At 45.6% G+C, this 21,523-nt stretch overlaps 1 protein-coding gene across 8 annotated transcripts in view; it reads left to right on the forward strand.

The window, feature by feature from the left end:
• The window catches only part of PCDH9 (protocadherin 9), a 1,118,779-nt gene that overhangs the window by 288,402 nt on the left and 808,854 nt on the right, over positions 1-21,523 (forward strand). For 2 of the 8 annotated variants that reach the window (XM_053310840.1, XM_053310841.1), the window contains one exon: positions 16,830-18,765. The exons of the other annotated variants lie outside the window; for them this stretch is intronic. Coding sequence is in view for 1 of the 2 variants with exons in the window: in XM_053310841.1 (XP_053166816.1) it covers positions 16,830-16,850 (21 nt within the window). In the remaining variant the exon portion in view is untranslated. Of the gene's footprint in view, positions 1-16,829; positions 18,766-21,523 lie in introns of those variants that run through there. 8 annotated transcript variants of the gene reach the window in all.

Below are 21,523 nucleotides of genomic sequence, written 5' to 3' on the forward strand. Positions count from 1 at the left end.
CACCCCCTCCTTTTTAAAATCATGTCCATGTGGACTGCCTGTCACCATACCAAAGTAACCATAGCAACAAACTCGGGTATCAGCCAGCTTGGGATGCCCAATATGAACATCCTCATACTTGTTCCCTGACAAGTTGAGCTATTAATCCACCACTGTATACAGGCTCAGCACTGTAGAAGCTCCCCACATTTCTTCCTTTTGGTGGCTGCCAAGCTGCCTTCCTTTAAATGGTGGCTTCCCTCCTCCCCATGTACGTTTCTGTCAGGCAGCCCGGAATCTCTTTTCAGCTTTCTGATTTTCCGTTTGGCTGTGCTTCTTTTGGGGAGTACTCAAACACTTTTTAAGAAAGGGAGAGCCAAGAAGCTTAAAGGGTATGAGAATACATCCTTCAGTGTTCTTGAAACTTGCAAATTGCTTTGCACATCATGGTAGAACAGTTGTGGTTCAGTCAAAAAAAAGTCTCAGGAGGAGCAGTTTGTTTTAAAAGCAGCATCTTTGGCCCCCCAGGAACAACTGACTTTTTAGTCCAAATATATGTACCCTGTTCCCTTGCCATCAGGTTTAACCAACAGTTAAATTTTAGGGCAGTTTTGAACGAGGAATTATCAGGTAAAACAAGTTGTTTGTCAGGAGCCCTATGCTTAGCACATGCTGCAGAGTGGGTGGAGCTTGCTGCTGAGTGGAGTCTGATACAAATCCAAATACAACAGATATCTTATATACTGCTTTTCAACAAAAGTTCCCAACGCAGTTTACATAGATATATTTAAAAAAATAAAGTTAAAAGCAGAGGCGTAACTAGGGAAAACGGCGCCCGGGGCAAGCACTGAAATGGCGCCCCCCGCGCCCCCCAACATGCTACATTATACTTACGTTTTTCCTCACAAGCGCCCGCCGCCGCCGCCAAGCCAGGCCACTGACTGGCCGCCAGGCACCAGCAAAGCAATGGGGGGGGGCGCGCGGGCGACGCGGAAGGGACCGCTCATGGGGGAGGGGGCGCCGACGCGCTCCCTTGACTGCTGCAGCGCTGCTGCACTGAGCAGGAAACATTTGTATTAACAAAAAAATTTTTAAAAAAAATTAAAAAAAAAATTTTTTGTCATGGCGGCGCCCCCCACGTGACCAGAAAAGATGGCGCCTGGGGCACGTGCCCCCCCCTGCCCCCCCTATAGTTACGCCTCTGGTTAAAAGGCTCTGTCCCCAAAGGGCTCACAGTCTTTTTTTTAGATTAAACATAATAAGACAGACACCAGCAACAGCCACTAGAGGGAAGCTGTTCTGGGGATGGTTAGGACCAGTTGCTTTCCCGCTGCTAAACAAAAGGAATGGCCACTTTTAAAAGGTGCCTCTTTTGTTCAGTTAGCAGGGGATCTGCTTAGTGGAGTTACATTTCTCAAGTTGGTGTTCATGCTAGGCCAGGCGTCTTAGGACATATCCAGGCCTGGGAGCTTTGTGTGGGACTGGTGAAGAAATAAGAGAGGGTGAGTTTGTGGGCTGATCTGTTTGTGTGGCTGGTGTGGGAAGTTACATGTGTTTTGATTTGATGTCTGCATGGCTTCTGTTGTTGAAGCAGTTTCCTGCACAGGTCTAGTGTCACAACTATAAAATTGGTCTAAAACCCCAAATATATAGTGTCGGTATGCCCGCTGTCACAGTCGTCAAGTGTTGAAGTTATATGTATGTATTAAGCAACCCTTACAGGAGAGCTAGTTTGGTGTGCTTGAAAAAGGCCACACCTATAGTGGGTTTCTATCTTGGTTTATTTCGTTATTAAAAAAGCTTGTAGCCTCTCCATTTCCTCCAAGTCTGCTATCCTGCTCTCAGCAGCCCTGGCAGCAGCCAACAGAAAGTGTGCTGGAAAGCCAAAACCAGCAGAGTGGTTAAGAATAGTGAGCTGGGAAATGAGAGCTGAAAAGGGAAAACTGCGGTGCAGCGATTGGTTTGATTTGGTGAATAAATTGCTATTTTCAGATTCAATTTGTATCAATAGGCAAAGCACTGTACACCTGCAGATTCTGTCACACTTGGTATCCACAACCCTGATACAGCTAGTCTTAAGCAATCATTCTGCTACTGACAATAATTATGTTTCAAAAATCTTTTTTAAAATATTTATAGTATTGCCTTACTCCATTTAAAAAATATATTATTATTACAAAAAGGTGGGGGTAGTGGGGGTGGGCTGTTGCCTGTTTGCTTCCTGGAAAGGATTGCCATCGTTTACAAAACAGAATGCTCCAGCTGTTCACTATTGGCTCTTTTTGAAAGAATCCAGAACCTGCTGCTCATTCACCAAGAGGACTTAAACTTTATTAAATACGACTGAAAGCTGGAAGTACAGAGTTCTCTTTGCCCAATGTGTTGAAATTATACTCGGCTAATTCAGAACATATGATGTAACAGAGCAGGAGGGGAACAGGCTGGATGTGTGATTATGACTGTGTGTAATTAAAGCTCCTGCTTATTTTTGCACTCAGCGCTGTTTGCTAGGATAAATGATGGTGGGCTTCCAGGTAAGCCCCCAGCCCTTTCTCTGGAACTGTTGCAGGGTGTTTTTGTTTTGTTTTTGCACTTTTCATGCGGAACCCTTCCTCTTTGTTCATAGCTGGGAGGAGACCCGATGCCTACATAGGTCTGGCTGGCAGTTAAAGTGCGCAGTGTTGCATTGAGGGCAGGAGGAGACACAACCGGGGCTTACTGGAGGGCATCTGGGCAGCCCACCACATTTCCGTATTTGTGAACGTCCACATGCAAAGATTGGTTCAGGAAGGCTTGAGGCACATAGGCATTGGAGGATTGCTTTATATCATAACAGAAATGTGTGTGTGTCTCAAGCAAAGAGACTTCATTTTCTTGATTTCTGACGTATCAAATTACTTTGAGCGCTTTATTGAAAAGCGGCATATAAATATTTGTAGTACAGTAGTAGATTTCTTCCTGATGGGCACTGACGGCAAGCAGTGTTTTTAGATCTAGCCAATGGGGCTTGCCTGAGGGCCTTTTCATAGTTGATGCCTCCTTAGTTAAGAGATGCTCCACATGCTGGGTAGGGGCTGGAAAGAAACCACTGGAAAGTTGTAAATTGTAATATAGTAGTGAAAGAGAAATAAATCTTCTGTTACATGTAATATAGCAAGGGACTTGCAGCGCAACCATCAACAGTGCTGTGTGCACCTGTTTTCCCAACCGATTGCAAAGCAGGAATACTAGGAAACCAAATGTTGGTTCAAAGATTTATGTCTCTGCTCTCTCACTAGCTACTATTTCCATCAGACTACAGTTAACAACATGGTTACAGGCCCTTTTACAGGCCTCCGAACAGGTTCGAACACTGGGTGGCTTGAAATTCGAAGCCGGGGGCATGTCTCAACTTTAAGGGCAGGGGAGGGTACACTTATCCCTTCCTCCGGTTTTCCCTTGCTGACGCCTGGTATTTTGTCCCCTTTGCTCTTCGGCTGGAAGCAGAGGCGTAACTGGGGAAAACGGCGCCCAGGGCAAGCTCTGCCTCTGAAATTGCGCCCCCTCCCCACATCCTAATCCTATAACTGCGCCCTGGCCGGCGGGTGACCCAGTGGAGTCGTCGTGTGCCCCCTGGGATGGCTTGTGGGGAGTGAGCGTGGCGGTGGCGGGAGGCGGCGGATCGCCGAGTACAGAGCGACGCCGAGGCCTGCCGTCTGGCCCGGCGTCGCTTCCCAACTGCGAGGCGCGCCTGCGCAGTTCATTCTATGAACTGCGCAGGCGCGCCTGTGCAGTTGGGAAGCGACGCCGGGCCAGATGGCAGGACTCGGCGTCGCTCTGTACTCGGCGATCCGCCGCCGCCTGCCACCGCTGCGCAGTTGCTAAGGTCGTCAGCCCCCCTATCATTTAGCAACCGCGTGGCAGTGGTGGGCGGCGGCGGATTGCCGAGTACAGAGCAACGCCGAGGCCTGCCGTCTGGCCCGGCATCGCTTCCCAGCTGTGCAGGCATGCCTCGCAGTTGGGAAGCAACACCGGGCCAGACGGATCCGCAGCCGCCCGCCACCGCCGCGCTTACTCCCCACAAGCCATCCCAGGGGGCACACGACGACTCCATCGGGCCGCCCGTTGGCCAGGGCGCAGGTAGCGGCGGTGCCGCGAGCTGGCAAGGGCGTGCGGCTGCCGCCCAGAAATTTTTTTCCCCCAGGGATCGGGGGGGGGTCATGGCACTTTTTGGTGCCCCCCACGTGACCCACCAAAGTGGCGCCCAGGGCACGTGCCCTGCCTGCCCCCCTACAGTTACCCGTCTGGCTGGAAGTGGCTGGAAGTAGCTGGCATGCGTGTGCCAGCCATTTCCAGCCAGAAAACAAATGGGGCGGCAGGGAAGTATGCTGCCGCCCCGTAGGACCTGTAAAATTTCAGGTGTTGGCGGGGGGGGGAAGTGGAGGTAGGAGTAAGTGCACCCCCCTTAAGGTGAGACACCCCCTGCTGTCAAGCCACCTATGCCTGGTTCCGTCCACATCCCTACTGCTGGCAGCAGGCTGAACAGGGCAGCCACTGGCCTCCCTACGCTACTGACTGTTAACAACATGGTTGACTAACAGCTGGGTGCTTGAGATTATGTGAAACAACCTCCTCCCATCTTAAGGTGTGTTGATCACTTCCTCCAGCCAAAAGAGGAGGATGACATGGTGGTGATAGCAGGTGAGTAGAGGGCCAGATTGATTAGTTTGAACCTGTGTTAAGTTCTCTCGTTTTTCTTGTCTTACAGTTCAGTGATAAAGGCAGGCTTGTAGCATGGCTGAAGAACATGTGAGCTCTCTTTCTGGTTTGTCTTCAGTCTGATTTTTGCAGTTGTCTTGCAAGAAAGAGCCATAATAATGTACGACCCCAAGGCTGTGCTGTCACTTTCGGAGAGCTGACGTTGCTTTGTAGAATAGCAGTGTTGGACTGGGTACTTGTCTGCTCCTCTGCTCAACTTGTATGTTTGTAAATGAACAGATTGAAACACCATAATAAGCTTTCTCTACTCACTCTTTTTGAGGTGGGCCCTGTGGTGGCTGGCAGTCCCTGGGACTTCCTACCACTCTGGAATGGGTTTGCTTGCCTCACAGAGTTGCAGCCTAAGCACTGTGAATCGAGCTGAATAGTAACCCATGGCAGCTTCACCCACATGGTGCAAATGGAGTTGTCAACACTGAGTTCTTTGAATTCTTAGTGATTCTTTGTTTGAATCAAGTCATAAGATGTTTGAATTCTTTTCACTTGATTACTCTCCGGTGTTAGAGCTGTGATGGTCCATTCATACGTGTAAGTCACCATTTAATCCTGCAGTCATCAAATGCTGAATATGTAAGTATCTGGGTTACAGTAAGTGTGGCTCAGTTCCAGTTTAATCATTCATCATGGATGCACATTGACTTTCAAATGTGTTGCAAGCTGTAGTATCTAAATAACTGAGATTGCACCTCTAAAAACAAGAGTAGATGCACAAGTAAGCTACTTTATGCTCTGTTGCTATGGGATGATGTATACACCTGGTCAACTAACCCTTGTTTATCCAACTTACAATTTAACTTGGCCTCTTGATGCGCTTACTGTGGCTATTGGATCCCTAAAGCAGAGGAGATGGGAGGAGGTTAGTCACCTGGAAGACCTTTTTCTCTTAGTTTAGCAACCTCCTATGCTTACAGGAGCCCTGATGACTGAATACTTGCATATCAAATATAGGCTAATTTAGAATGAATCGGCTCTTACCCTTGTATATACTAAACTGTGGCATTTGGGAGATGAATGTAGGAAAAAGGTTCCACAAGTTCATTGATCTTTCTTTCTCCTCACTAGTGAAAATATTTGGGCTTCTCAGCATTGTTTGGGCCCAGTTCTCTGCACTTTTCTTAGCATAAGCAGCTGCTGTTTCTGGAATCTCTAATAGGGCAAATGCTTTTGTTTGGTTGCTTACTAGTAAAAGTGGTGATAATTCCAGTGGTGCCAAGTATACGAAATCTCCTCCTCCTCTTCCTCTTTCTAACTTTATTTGCCTTTTGATAGGAAAACGGGGTGACTTGTACAATTAGTGCTGTCGTAATATTAAACCTTAAAACAGTCAAGTACCAAAAAGGCTTTTTAAAGAACCCCAAGCATGTAAAAATGGAAAACCATATCAACCAGTAGTTGGGAATGTATTATGAGGAGGCTTTCATTTGCTGGTTAAAAAAACCAAAATGTGGATTTCCTGGGATCTCACCTCTGCAAATGGGAGGATATGGAGTAAGGCAGCGTCATGAGGATTAATTTAGTATAAAACTTATTTTATTGCCTTTCTATCCAAGAACACTGAAGTGATTTAAAATAGGCATAAAAGGATAAAAGCAAGAATATCAAACAAACAGCAATAGAGAAATAAAGCAGCAGCAGTAGCTTCTTAAAGGGGGGAAAAAAGCCTATCTGCAATTATAGAGCCAAAATTGCATTACAGATTGCACTCTGATGACACATTTTGGTTTTCCCAGATGCCTTTGGGACTTGTCTCTTGGTTTTTCAACACAGTGCATTGCTTGAAACCTCATGGATAAGCATCTTTTGCTAGAGAGAGGCTCTTTTTGGCATCCTCTTGAATCAATGTGCTTTTATAGAAATCTATAAGGTACTTTACCCTGAAAAGAGGGATTTGGCTATTCTGTGCCAGCATGAAGTGCTGGTGGTTATCGTGTCTGTTGTTCTCCCTGCTTTGTAGGTGAATATTTGTTCTGGATATTCTTTGAGGGAGGTATTTGGCCTCTTCTACCTGTTTTTATTAATAAAGGCAACAGATTCCTACTTCAGACACTCTTCTAGACTGCTATTTGAATGGCTCTGAAGAAACATCAGCTGCCCCTTAAGCTGCTGATGGGTCATGGGAGAAATTGTAGGGCATCTGGTGGGCCACTGTTTGAAACTGGATGCTGGACTAGATGGGCCTTGGGACTGATCCAGCAGGGCTGTTCTTATGTTCTTAAGTTGTTCCTTTAACAGCTGTTAAATCTGTAGCAATTAGAAAACGATCATGCTATTGATGTGAACATGGTTTGTCCCTGGGTCCGCCTCTTAGTCAATCAAACAGACTCAGTGGGAATCATTTAGAGCCTTTATTGCTACTGCAGTTTAGCAATAGGTAATCACGCTCTCAAACCGATTACAGTTTGGTTACAGGTGCATCTTACATTTATACAAACAATCTGAATGATGCTGACACCCTAGATACAGTATACGTGGCAATAAAATGATGGTCTAAGTATCTAGTACGCATGCGAATGATTCATTGTTCATCTGGTGATTACTCCTTATTTGGTTAAATCCTGTTTTATTAACTGTCAGTGAAAAACAGTGAGAACCTTGTGAGAACCAAGTTTCTTAGATACAATTTAGTGGAGAGAGATAATGACGTTGATCATGAGAGGCAGTGATGTCCCTGAGCTGGGCTGGGGTTACTTTGAGTTAAAATGAGGTATTCTGGGCAAACATGGAGTTTCTTCCGCCTGCTCATTTCTGCATATCAGACGTCTATTAAAGGCAGTCAATCAGGCCAGGCTGTGCTTCCTGCCTGCCCCACCTCCCTCAAGTGCATGTTCAGTGGGAAATGATAATCGCCCCAATTCCTGATCCTAGCACCAGTCCTGCACAATGTATGACCTGCCTCTCAAGTTGAATATAATTCACTGACCATATACTATTGTGCCCTGTGAGATAGTTGACAATTCTCCTGTGGGTGTAGGCCCAGGCAGCCAGCGAGATGTTTATCCAGTTCTCTGTGTGCTACTATATTTGGCTGGTGAACTGCATGCAGGTTGGTGGTCAAAGGTTTTGCAGGTTCATCCAAGCCCCCCGCCCCTAGTTGTATGTGTTTCACACCCCAGAACCTGAATCTAGAAAACCAGGCCCGAGGAGCGATTTCATTGATAATCAGTAAGAGGTAGTGGACAGAATGTTGCCAACCCTCCCTTTCCTTTGTACAGTAGCCCTCTGAAAATACATTCCTGAGGGCTGGAGGGGGGCAGCTTCTTCAATTTTCAGGAATATTAAGTGGGGTGTTACCCAAGATATCCGACCTAAATTGTGAGGAGAGAAAATCCCTCATGTAAATCATGTGGATTCAAAGGAAGCCATGCGGATTCAAAGGAAGCCATGTTACCTTGAAATAATGGATGGTAGCCAAGAAAACTTTGTCAGTTATTTTCCTCATTGTTGTCTTTTAAAAAACAAAAACAAACAATAACGTCTGGAAGGGGTGTATTCAATTTCTAAAATGAGCGTTTATTTGGCTTAAACCTGCCTGAAATTTCTGCTGTGGTTCATCAGTGGTCAATGAAAAACACTCTGGGGCTATTCTGACTATCAGGCAAAATTGGGCTGGGGGAGCCTAGCCCAATTTTACCTGATCGTGGGAGCCACCGGACTCGCAAGCGAACCTGGTGGCTCCCAGGCGGTTAACCCGCCTAAGTAGCCCACCCGTAAAACCGGGTTTGTGGAGCAAGCGCCCCCTGGAGATGCCCGGAAAAGCCGCCTCCCGGCTCTAGGGGTCCCGCCAGCATGCCCTGCGTGCGCACGCAGGGCATGCTGGTACTTCCGGGGGCCTATTGGCCCCCGATCCCCCCAGTCCCCGCCGGCTCCGTCATGGAACCAGCAATCATGTGGCCGGCCGATCCGGCCACCCAGGGCTCCCTCCCTATTTGTGTGCGGGGAGAGTGGGCTTAGCCCGCTCTCCCCACTTACCCCGCTAAACCAGGTCTCACTGATCATGAGACCCGGCTCTCTGTGTATTCCCCTGCACCTCTTTCTCCATGGATACATCCAGTGATGTAGTAGAACAGGAGCGGTCAGGAATGGAGCTCTGGCACCTCTCCAGCCGCAGGAGCAGAGCTCCTGGACTTCTCACGGAACCCCCATTCTCCCCCCCCCCAAGCAGAACATCCAAGTCCCAGCCAGCATTATTCCGGCAGCACCTCACAGCTTTATTAAGCTGCTGCAACTTGCAAAGCTGCTCCGTAGCTTTGGGACTACAGGATTTGAAAAGGGATTTGAACTCTGGTCTGCCTGGTCCTAGTCTAACACTCAGTAAGTCAGGTCTCATGATCAGTGAGACCCGGTTTAGCAGAGTGCGCGCTCTCCCCACACACGAGCAGGGAGGGAGCCCTGGGCAGCCGGATCGGCTGCCCACACGAGCCGGCAGGCAGCTTTTCGTCTCCTTTACTCTACTCGTGAGTAGCTGCGGCATGGAGCCATGCTGCGGCTACTCACAATCAGGAAGCCCGGGTTTGCGGAGTGCTCGCTCTGCAAACCCAGGCTTTGGGGTGGGCTACAAAAGCAGGCTAGCCGCTTGTAAGCCACCAGGCTTGCCTGCGAGCCCGGTGGTTTACACGATCAGCAAAAATTGGGCTAGGCTCTCCTAGCCCGATTTTTGCTGATCGTGAGAATAGTCCCAGTATTTTCACTGTATGTGGCACTTCCAGAGCTCAGGTGCATAGGTTTCCAGCTGTACTATTTTAAAACACCAGTTTGTAGCTATAAATAATAGCAGAACTAACAGACTGTGTGGTTTGTGCCTTTTTCTACCATGGAACCTTTCCAGTCTTGCCCTTCTCTTTTCCTTTGGATGTTTGTTTTCATTCCTAGATCAAAAAGTCTGGGAATTAAGGTTAAAACTTTCCCTGTCCTCTTTGGTTCATGTTAGCTAAAATATCCCTTTTCTGCTAAATGTACTTTTAAGAGAAGGCAGACATGGGGGAGGGTAGAGCAGAACCTTTGCTTAACCTCACATGTTCTTATATTTCTTATTTTATCCATAATGTTCTTATGACAGAACTCACAACAATCATTGCATTTATCTAAGTGGGGTGGGTGTGGCCATTTAGGTGGGTGTGTCCATGGGGTGTGGCTGGTGCGTGGGTGTGGTTTAGGGATGTGCACGGAACCATGCGGCACGGTCCAGCACTGAGGGGGGGTCTCCCTTTAAGGGCGGGGGGGTGGAACTTACCCCTCCTGCCACTCTTCCCCCTCCAGCGCTTCAGTTTAAACCGAAGTTTTTGGGGCGGCAGTGTTCCTCGCTGCCGCCCCTGCCCCCGTCGTTGCCCGGAAGTCTCCGTAATAGGAGCACGCATGTGCGCGTGGCGGCGTACACGCGCCTGTAGCCACCATGTGTGCGCGCCGCATACATCACACGCACGCTGCATGTGACGTAGGCGGCGTGCATGTGTGCGCCGCCGTGCGCACATGCATGCTCCTATTACGGAGACTTCTGGGCAACGACGGGGGCAGGGGCAGCAACGAGAAACACTGCCGCCCCAAAAACTTCGGTTTAAACTGCAGCGCCGGAGGGGGAAGAGCGGCGGGAGGGGTAAGTTCTACCCCCCGCCCTTAAAGGGAGACCCCCCCTCAGTGCCGGACCGCCGGACTGGTCCGGCTCTGAACCGGTTCGGAGGCCTCCAACATGGCCTCCAAACCGGTTCGTGCACATCCTTAGTGTGGTTATGTCAGCTATCATGGAGAGCTCCTGCACTTCTGGATTTGTGATTGCACCACTGGATACATCTTTATTACCAAGCCCTGAAAACAGGTTTGGGAGCAGAGCTTAGGTGATTTGGTTTCAGCCCTACTCGATGGCCAGATCTGAATTCTGAAAACTGTGACTACAGTAGAGGTTTCATTGGGAACCCAGCTCTCAGGCACCAGAATTCTCCCTCCCTCCCCAGTACTGTGGCCTCCACTACCATCACAATTTCTGAGCAGGTGTTGTTTTTGCACCAGTTATAGTTTCCGGGCAGTTCTCAAAGACAGCCCTACATAGAGCAGATTGCAGCAGTTCAACTCCAGAATGTCACCAGGGCATGGACATTTGGTGGTCAGGTCACACTTTTCCAAAAACAGCTGCAGCTGATGAATCAATCCATTCTGATTCTTGATACCCATGGTGGGGGGTGGGGGAAGCTTCACCTGCTACATGTTTGTAGTTGCTGTTTAAGGCAGAACTACTAAAAAAGATTGGCAGCCATACACGAGGAAAAAACTGAGAAGCCTTTCCTATACCATTCTCATCTTTCCCATTCACAGATCTACTTGGCCAAAGCAAATGAGCTTTGTTATAATTTTCTAGTAATGTTACTTAGGTTTCATACAATTATGTGATATAATACAATTTTCAAAACTTTGAGATCTTGGGGTGTGAGCCTGGTATGCTTCTGTGTTCTGCACTGTATAGGTGTAATAGCAGCTTCTGAGTCTAATTATTATGTGGATCTATCTATCTATTATATTAATTCTCCTGGGTGTTCCTTGGAATGTACATCCCAGAGCCCCCCTGATTGGCTGGGTGGCGGATGCACCTGATTGGCTGAGGCGAATCCAGGAGGATTGGTTTCCACTGCGGCAGCCCAGCCATGGAGGCCAGAGGTAGCGGGCCTGGCCCGGCCACGGAGGAGAGGCCCAGGAGGGGGGAAAGAAAGGGGGGGCAGAAGTGGCAGTGGGGAGCAGAGGTGATTGGGCCCGGAAGCAGAGACTGGGGCAGAAGTGGGGAAGAGGTAACTGCTGGCCCCAAAGAGCGCACAGATGCTCTGTGCGGGGTCGGCTAGTACTATAGAAATGTGCATAAATGGAAGCCTGGAATCTTTGGAGTCCTGTTGATTTTTCTCTTGAATGCTCAGCTTCTGAGAGGGAGAAGAACTTTCAGGGGGTGGGTGAGTGGCAGCTGTTCCAACCACAGTAGTGTAGGAGGAGGAAAGCAAAGCAGATGCACTGTGTGCTTCTGTCCAAGAGTCATGAAATACCTTTAAGAAGGATAGACAGCGTGCAATCCAAAGAAGACTCAAAGTGTTTTTCACACATTATTTCAGTGATTCTTACAACAACCCATAAGGTAAGTCAGTACTGATATCCATATAGCAGACGGGGCATACCTGTGGCAACATTTGAACCAGGGTTTCAGCCACAACCCTCACTCTTAAATATGGAAACTACAGATTGTCCAGATATGCACTGCATTGGGGCAAATTAAAATTTACCTGTCCCGGAGTTATTTGCAGCAAACAACTTTTAGATGAGGGTGTGTGTGTGTGTGTGTGTGTGTGTGTGTGTGTGTGTGTGTTTCGAGTGGCTTCCTTGGTGGCAACATTTCATTCAGACCTTATCCTATCCAAACATGGAGCATCGTGGCACTTTGAGGCTTCTCAGTCCTGTTCCATCTATTCCAGTTAATAATAGCTGTTGATCAGAGTCTGTGAGATCAGGCCCAGCTTGCATGCAGTTTGTCTCTGTATTCAGTGTCCCACCCTCCCAAAAAAGTGGTGGATTGTGGGAAAGTGATGATATTGGCTCTTTGGGAAGTGTGGGCAGCTAACCCCCCCCCCCCCGCCAAGTTTGAATGGGAGAAAATTCCTCCCACTTTTCCCTTTCCATGCATTTGTGTTTGGATGAAGGTTACGTGGGTCACACAGGGTTTTGTTTTGTTTTCTCCCTGTCATGGCTACAGTGAAGAAACCTCTTACCACTCACACACAGCAACTGGCCAGATAGGTGCTAAGGCATCACCTGTTAACAGTAGCAGTTACATAGTGTAGAACTACCTCTGACGAGAGATGTACCATATTCCCTCTGAGATTAGTTCTGCCTTGAGCCTCCAGGGTCTCGGGCAGGAGCCTTTGCCTTTTAGCTATTAAAGAAGAAAGAAGCTGAAGTGTGCTTGAAACCAAATCTGTTTTTCTAAGATGACTCATTTGTTATAATGAAATACATCATTACCTACAAGCACAGTGGGTTAACACCAGCACCACAGGAATATGAATGTGATGAACTCAAGAGCACTTATTGCTGACATTGGTGCGCAATAGAATTAAGCAAGATTTTCTTATTGATTTGTATGGAAGGTGTAGTTATGTTCAGATGTTGAATTTATCTCCAAGAGACAGAGTCTATTCTCAGTTGTCAAGACTTTCTCAGTGTGTAGACTCTGCCTCCCCTCCCCACTCCCCAGGTCACTTAGTTACCATCCTGCCAAATAGTAAGTAGAATCATATTAGAGTAAGGTATGCGATACACTGGTACTACTAATCCAGACACTTTTGCCAGATCCCTTTTTGCAAAATCCATGGTGTGCTGGGGGAGTCGGAAACGAGTCCTAGGAGAGAAGGATGAATCAGGAAGATTTGGGGGAGGTGGGTGTGAAATTCTTAAAAATTGGATGAAAGGATTACTGCTAGTTAATGATGGCAGCAGCTGGTCTCTTCTCTCTCTCAAACCTGTGTTATGCTGTGCCTCCCTGGGCAGCAGTCCTGGAGCTTTCCCAGTAGCTGGCTTGGTATAGCTTCCAAAATTTCCTAGAATGCCCCAGGTCTGGCTCTGTAACATGACATTCCCAGGACACTTCAGGAAACCAGTGGCAAGATAGATCCAGGTGCTGGGAAGTGCTCTGGCACTTCCAGCACTGCTGCCCCTGCCCTGAAACAGACTGCATTCCTGAGTGTGTGGGCTGTGTCTTGCATGTTAGGTTTCTGAAACAGAAATGGTGGGAAGCTACGTTTTCTGAGGGCGCATTTGCCCACCTCTCCCCCCACCCCCTAGAGCCACCCTTGTCACTGGAAGCAGCACTGTAAAATGGGGAGCACCTTCTGTCACACTGGGAATTTCAGATCCTTTGCTGATAGTTTCTAACGATGGCCAGTTTGACTGTTGCAAACCTCCACATCCAGATACAGTGCTATTTATTGTTAAGCTTTTCATCTTTTACATTTCCCCCCTTTCTCTGTTTTGACTATGCTTCGCTTCCAACCTCTAGTAGTCAGCTGAAGCAAAGCATAACCACAAACAAAGAAGGATGAAGGGCAGTGGCATGTTATAAATTTGGATAGATAGCAGAAGTTGACAATGACATTTCACCAGGAGGAAAACCCACCAATCCGCTTGTGTATGTCTGGCATTTAAAAAGTCTCCTGAAAAGAGAGAAACAAAATTGTGTGTGTGTGTGTGTGTGTGTGTGTACATGTGTGAGCGTGTATATGCACGTCCGTATATACAGATTTCCTATGGCCAGACACCTCTGAGATCTGCCTTTCCTGATGTATGTGTTTCATTAGCTCTTTTTTAATGTTTAAAGTTTTTTTTTCTCTAAAGCAGTTTTGTTAGAGCCTTTAGAAGTTGTGTTAGTTAATTTGTCCCTCCTAGTATGCTAAGGGGAATCCTTAAGGTAATAAATAGAGGCATAAAGCTCTTCAGGCCAGAAGGCACATGGTGAAAAGCAAGAGAATGAAATGTGGAAAGACAAACTCTAAGGAAAGAATGTTGTTAGTTTACACCTAGCAAGGGGATTATTATTTTTTTCCTTCTGTATAAAGTCAGCACTTATGATCACACTGGTGGACTGCTGATATATGTAAGAGACTTGGTTCCTTGGGAGCAACTTTGGTGAAAAATTAAGTGGGATTGTGCAGATAGGGCTGGTTTCCCTTGTTTATTCCCTAGCATAGCCCTCCTAATGGCTATTGTGGGGGGAAGAGCTAGCAGGACTCTAAAATTAGGATACAGGATAGGCTGGACACCAGCGGATGAAGGAGCCTAGCCTGTATTTACTGACATTTCTTGATTGATATTATGTTATATCTCATCTCTGGATTTTTGTGTGATTCACTTCCCTCTCTTGTCCTGCTTGCTGCCTCCAACTCCATTGTCTGCCATGATGTTGACACTGCTGATGGGTTAAAGCACAGGTCAAAGTGTATCTGAACCTAGAGTTATGCTTTGAAAACTATGAATTAAACCAACATTTGAGGCCAGAGTTCAATCCCTTTCAAATGTTTGTTTAATTGTGGCTTGCAAGCCACAGTTATAGCATAGCTTTGAGTTTGGGTGATGCAGTAAATGTGGGGGCGGGGGCGGGAATGGAGCGCACAAATTTGTGCTGCATTCATGACTGAATAAATCATGAGCCCTGTTCAGGTGTTTAGATACAGAACATCGGAAAACACACTTACAGGGTAGGGCTTCCAGCCCTGTAAGCGTGTTTGCCGGCTTTCCGTCTCTAAATGCTTGAACAGGCCTACAATCTATTAGGTCATCTGGGTCAACCCTACATGTGAAGTTAAATGTGTGGTTTGGCTCTTCATCTTTGGTTTTTGTAAAGTTAAATAGCAGCCTCAAGAGGCAGGGATTGGGACAGGGAGGGGTATTTCACCATTTTTACTGTGCTGCATTCCCAACGAAAATCACAATTCTCAAGCTGCTGTTAGTTCTGAAAGGAAACCTTCCTTTTGGCAGCTAAATGAGCCAGTTTTGGAAGGGTGGTATATAAATCAAATCAATCAATAAATAGCAGCTTTAGCATTAGGCCATGGTACAGTTGTAAATAGTTCAGTACCCCTCCCTGTGTAGCATGGTCCCAATCCTGATACACATACATCGCTGCTGCTACTTTAACTTTTTTAAATATCTGTTTATACACAGACAGCACCAAATAACAATGCAGTGTGTAGCTGGACCTTAAGGAGAATTTATCCAGTACATTACAGTCCCAAACCCTGATTAAGGTGCACCGTCCAGATTATATTGTGCCACAAAGAGAGGGCAGGACAAAGAAGGAACCTTGTCCTAGAGGTACTTGCAGAGTGAAATGAACAGTATAGGTGGCGGGCGGGGGGTGAGGTGAAGCTGGCTTCCTCACATACCACCAGTCTTCTTGCTTAAATGAAACAAGAGATCTAAAAGAAAGATCTTTGGATCTTTCCTTCACCTTGGTTGTGCTGAGCATTATTTGAAGGGACTTTCATTTTTACCAGCTTCAGTCTGAACAGGTAAGCATTTTGACCAACTTGTTTCCGGGCCCAGTTCAAGATGTTGGTTTTGATCCCTAAAGCCCCTAGGTGACTTGGTCTGTGCATACTTCAGTGGACAATGTCAACTTCTGCCCCCTTGTCTAAAGAGGTCTGGCTTCAGGTTCCTTTGCCTTCAGAAGCTGAACTGGTGATGGTGACTTGGACTAGGATGTTTTCAGCAGTTGTGCCACGTCTTGGAACTCCCTCCCTAGGAAGGCCCTCCCACATGTGCTATTTGATGGCTCTTAGGACACTGGTGGAAACCTTTAAAAAAATAAATATGTGCTGCAGGAGTTTCATTTCTGATTCCATGCCTGCATTAGATTATTCTTGGATGCTATGGTTATAGTATGGATTGTCTTTTTTCTACAGTGTCAATGATGGTTTTCTGTCTGCTATGGGTACATTGTTGAGAAGGGTGGAACATAAATATTGTAAATACTCTGGAAACATCATGATATCTGTTGGGGAAGGGTTTTAAATATTGTTGAGTACCATGGGTTTACATTTTAACATGGTTTGGGCATTGTGGAGTGTGTGTGTGTGTGTGTGTGTGTGCCCGTGCCCGCATGCGCATACTACACGCTTATTATGTATTATGCTAAGAATCAAATACTGTCCATTATTCTGTTGACTGTTCTTAGAAATGTTGTAACTTATCCTGAACCCTTGGGATAGAAATTTAAATAGTTGTTTGGCATATGGCAGGCCTACACCATTTGTGACCCACCAAGAGAAACCCAGCCAGCCAGCCATATGCTGTGGCTTGCCAGGTTCTTCACACACACACACACACACACACACACACACACACACACACACCGCTTTAGCAGTCTTGGGCAGGCATAAAAATTAAAGCTGGAGGCTTATTTAGCCCTGATAGCAGAGTTTAGTTTGTCGGTGGTTGAGGCCTTTCATATGTCTATATACATAATAAGGAAAAAGGGGAGCCTATATTTAGGTTGTAAATGTCATCAAGTCCCCCAGGTCTGCTTATCTCTTTGGTCTTTCTCTCTCTCTTTCTGTCTTTCTCTTTCTCTCAAGTGCTCCCCACCCTCTCCCTGAGAGAATCAATGCCTGCTTCAGCATCCCTGGCTCCCTGGAGGCAACATCCAGTATGGCACAGCACCACTTTCACTGAAGACCTTCCTTCTTTGCTGAGAAGGGTGCAAGCATCCAAGAAGATGTCTTGGGATGCAGAGCCAAAGACCATGCCCAGAAATTACGCTACATTTCCTCTCTTTGAATTGGTGGTCTTTGTTGTGAAGAGACTTGGACATATTGAAAGAGACGGGACCCTACTTCTTGCTAACTAAGCCTCTGCCTTTCCACACTTGTCAAAAGGAAAAATGAGGACCAAAAACAAAGTTTCTTGGGCTGTCATTTGGAAAAGGCAACCTTGCTTTCACAGTAAAATATATTAGTTCAGTGGCCCTGAGATAAACTGTTCAAGAGCCAAACGCCCTTTGAACACGTGGTGTCAAAACACACTTTCCTTAACAAGGCAAAAATGATTGCTAAGTTGGTACTTCTGTTTGCCCCTATACTTGCACTCATTTTAGACAGGGGTTTTCCCTCTCATAATATGTAAACCTTTGTGCTGATGAATGCACGATTTGCTATCCTTGATTGGAAAATGCATATATTCATACTGTAATGCCAATTTTTGCAAGTTTGAAAATAGACTTCTGTGAGTGTTTCACAATACAGATCACATCAGCTTTATTAGTGGTAAAGAGAATAAAGGCACACAACTTTCTTCACCTGATGGTAAAAAATTGATATTACTTGATCACCTAGCTTTGTATTCACTTTTAGGAGGCACATAAAAAATAATAGTTCTGTGTACAAGCCTGAATGAAATAAAATAAGGGCACAATCCAGTCCTTTGTGTGTGTAAGGGTTTAGTAATCTGGATACATCCCAGGGCTTTGGCTCTGATGATAGATCATACCAGCAGCACCCAGAGGGTCCCCAAATCTCCCTTTAGTAGTTGGTCTCATCCTGCAGAGCTGAGGATGGAGGGAAAAACCTGCTCAGCTGGCCACTGTTTGTCCAGCGTTTACAGGATCCATGGGCAGATTGTCCAGATTGCTCCCCCCTTTCAATTATGATTCCTAGTCCCAACCTAGGGAGGTATCTGAGACCTAGGATGGGCAGGACATACATTCTCTGCCATTGGAAGTTTTCTCCGGCCAGATCCTCTTTATTGATGCTGAGCACTTCTTGTTCAGTGGCACAACTAGCCTGAGGTGGCAATGGCGTGGCACGGGTTTTGCACACATTCAGGCCCTGGTGACTGGATTTGGGTGCACATGCACTTCTCCCCTCCACACCTTGATCCCTATGCTTGCAAACAGGGAGCTGGATTATGTCTCAAGCCCTTAGCCCATTTAATGTTGAAGTCCGCTTATTCTGGAATAAACCTAACATTTCACAGCATGACTTAAATTGTTCAGCACAAGAAAACTTCCAAATATCTACTTGCAGCAAAGAGCAAAGCAACGGGGTAAAAGGATTATCAACAGGCATTTGTCAAATGAGCAAATTCATTTAGAAATATTTCTATTTGATTTGTAATAACTTGTCCAGCTGCACCTGGGAAAAAGAAATAATTCATAAGTCAGCCAAATGACAGCTTAATCTTGCAGCCACTTTTCACTTGGGAACCTACCCGAAGAATCAATGGTAGAACGTTGCCTGGAGTTGTTGCTGGCTTGGACTGAAAATTGGTGTCTGCCTGTGGCTTGAATAGATCTTGTGAGAAGCATTTGTAATAAAGTGGCACAGAGAAGGAATATGTTTCATGTAGTGCATTGTTTGAAGGTGGGGCAGGGGAGGGAAGGATATAGCAAAATACTTATCAGCATTTCTAGAAAGCTGTTGACCATTAAGTGGCACTTGTAACCAACTTTTAAAAATATGTAAATCCACTGTGTTATCATATATCAGAGAAATAAAAGCTAGAATGTTGTCCGAGGCTGATGCTCATTCATAGAATAAATCCAAACTCTTGTATTTCAGTAGTAAAGAAACGGATGCATTTTTCTCTTCTCCATTGCACAATCAGCTTTCATCAAAACCACTGTGGTCATGTCAAAGATTCATTGGAGCCTCTCAGGCAGATTTCAGTAGTTCTCCCTTGCTCTTGCCAACAGTGATAATCTGTCTACCCAATAGGACAGCAGTATGTCAGAACTCATGACTCAGACTGTTTGTATTATAATGGGTTAATTACTGGCTTGATGTATAAGAAGTGTTTTGAACATGCACAAAGCATGGGATAGAAGTGTTATTTTACCAACAATTACTGCTGTCATTAAACGTCCTGGGGAAACTTGATATGAAAGAGGAGGGAGAACATTCTTAATGGCTGACGTCCCAGACTATTATTCATGAGCAGTCCCACTGAAATTAGGCTAACTTTTTTCAATTAATATCAGTGGGACTACTCATGAATAATGTAGTTTGGCTGTTAGCCAATACTAGCACTTGGGGTCACCCAATGAAATTGATTGACAGTAATTTCAGAATAGACACAGGCATGTGGAGAAAATACTTCCTCATACAGGACATAATTAACAGACCAAATTCACTGTCAGAAGAAGTGGTAGGGATCATTTCAATTGGCTTCAAAAGAAGTAGACAAATTAACGGTGTGAACTTCTTCCAGTTGTGATTAAGCATGATAAAAAGAACTCCAGTGTTCTGCTTGAATATATCTCCAAATACTAGATGCAGGGGGAGTGCCTTTCTAGTAAGCCTCCTTGAAACATGTAGACCAACAGTGTTGAAAATATTGTGCTAGACCGATGGACCTTCCAACCCACAATGCCTTTCTTTTATAGTTGGTGTAGACCTACATCCCATAGGCAAAGCTTATAATTGTAGTTATTTATTTAACATATTTTTATACTGCCCAAAACGTACATTTCTGGGTGGTTTACAACAAAGCAAAAAAAATAGCAGAAAAGGTTAAAACAGAATAAATGACAACAGAAAAGGTTAAAACTTTACAACCATTTAAAAGTTTAAAACAATATATATATATTTTTAAATTAAAACTATTAAAACAATATTTAATCAAAAGCCTGGGTTAACAGTCTTTAAAAACTTTTAGAAAACTATAGTTTTTTAAAACACTTAAGGTAGTGTCAAACTATACAAAGCAGCATAACAGATGTTTGGATTATCTATACCTTTGAATTTTGTTATTTATATGATTTTCATTCCGGAACATCTTGTGAAACTGCTGTAGCAATGAACCTATTCTATTTTTTCCCCCTCACACAACAATCCCTGGGTTGTGTTAAGGCATAGTGTCTAAATTAGGGGTGTGCATGAATGGTTTGTGCTGAACCAGTTCACCTCGAATCGAGGCTGGTTCGTCGGTTCAGTCATGGACTGAACTGGGGGTGGTTTGGTCGGTGATCATACTGAACCAGGCCCAGTTTGGGTGAACCGGTTTGGCATGATAAGGGGGCCGGGTGGGGGTGGTGAGTGAGTAAGCAAGCTGCCTATCAGGTTGGCACAGCTGCCAGTGCTGCCACTCGCTAATGCTCTCCCTCCTGGCGGCCCTAAGCAGCATGCTCCCCACCCCCCTATACTAAGCCACTGGCAGGGCTGCCAAGGCTAGGTAAGCAGCTGGCTTACTTGCTTGCTACCCCTGCCCGGCCACCCTTTATTCTTGAAAGGCTTCCCCACCCCCTGTACTTGTACTAGGGGAACCCATGCAAACCCTTGTAAATTCCCCTTTACAAATATGTTCTCCAAACTAGTTTGGACTGGTCATATGGTCAGACGAGATCCAGTTTAGATGCACACAAAACTGGGCAAGCCAGACTGGTTCCATGCACACCCCTAGTCTAAGATCAGCCAGAAAGAGTTGTGACTTAGAAAGGATTTAAATCCCAATCACCCTTGTTCAAATCCAATATTCTAACCTCAATATTTATTTATTTAATCGATTTCTATGCTGCCCTTCCAAAAATGGCTCAGGGTGGTTTATACAGAGAGATAATAAATAAGATGGATCCCTGTCCCCAAAGGGCTCACAATCTAAAAAGAAACATACGATAGACACCAGCAACAGTCACTGGAGGTACTGTGCTAGCATAACACTGTTTGCAAATATACAGTCTATATACCCACTTAGATTACATTCTCCCAGTCTTGGATTACTTGTGTTCCCTAATATTCCTAAAAATCTACAAAACCCATGGTTGCATCTTTTGTTCAGGAAAGGATTCATTTCACAATATTTAAAGACTTATTATTGCATTTTATAGGGCTATACTGAAGAACTAATGGGACAATATGGCTTCTGGAATGATTCTCATAACTGCATACATGTAAAAATATTTCCTTCAAATGGGTTATCCGACCCACTGAAAAACAATTCCACACATTGCAACTACATCAGGAATCCAGCATTGGCATTCAGAGAAAATTGTGCTACATTAAAATGGTGTACAAGCACACCATTCCCCTTTTGAGAATTTGGTTTTAACTGTCAAAATTCATTTTGTTCCCCTCAGTTTCTTGAGTGGTTCCCTGTGAAGAAAACACCAAATTTCACTCTAGGAGAAATCCAGTAACAGCCTACGAATGTGTGGAACCTCTCTAGAAAGGTTATGAAAGCACTTTGGCTTTAATTGAAATTAAAGGAGGAACCCACAAATGGACTTCGGATTTGCTTTGGGGAACATTCCTGTAGTAGGTCTAAATGAAAAACTGGC

Source organism: Hemicordylus capensis, chromosome 3, assembly GCF_027244095.1.
Source record: "Hemicordylus capensis ecotype Gifberg chromosome 3, rHemCap1.1.pri, whole genome shotgun sequence".
Lineage (NCBI taxonomy): Eukaryota > Metazoa > Chordata > Lepidosauria > Squamata > Cordylidae > Hemicordylus > Hemicordylus capensis.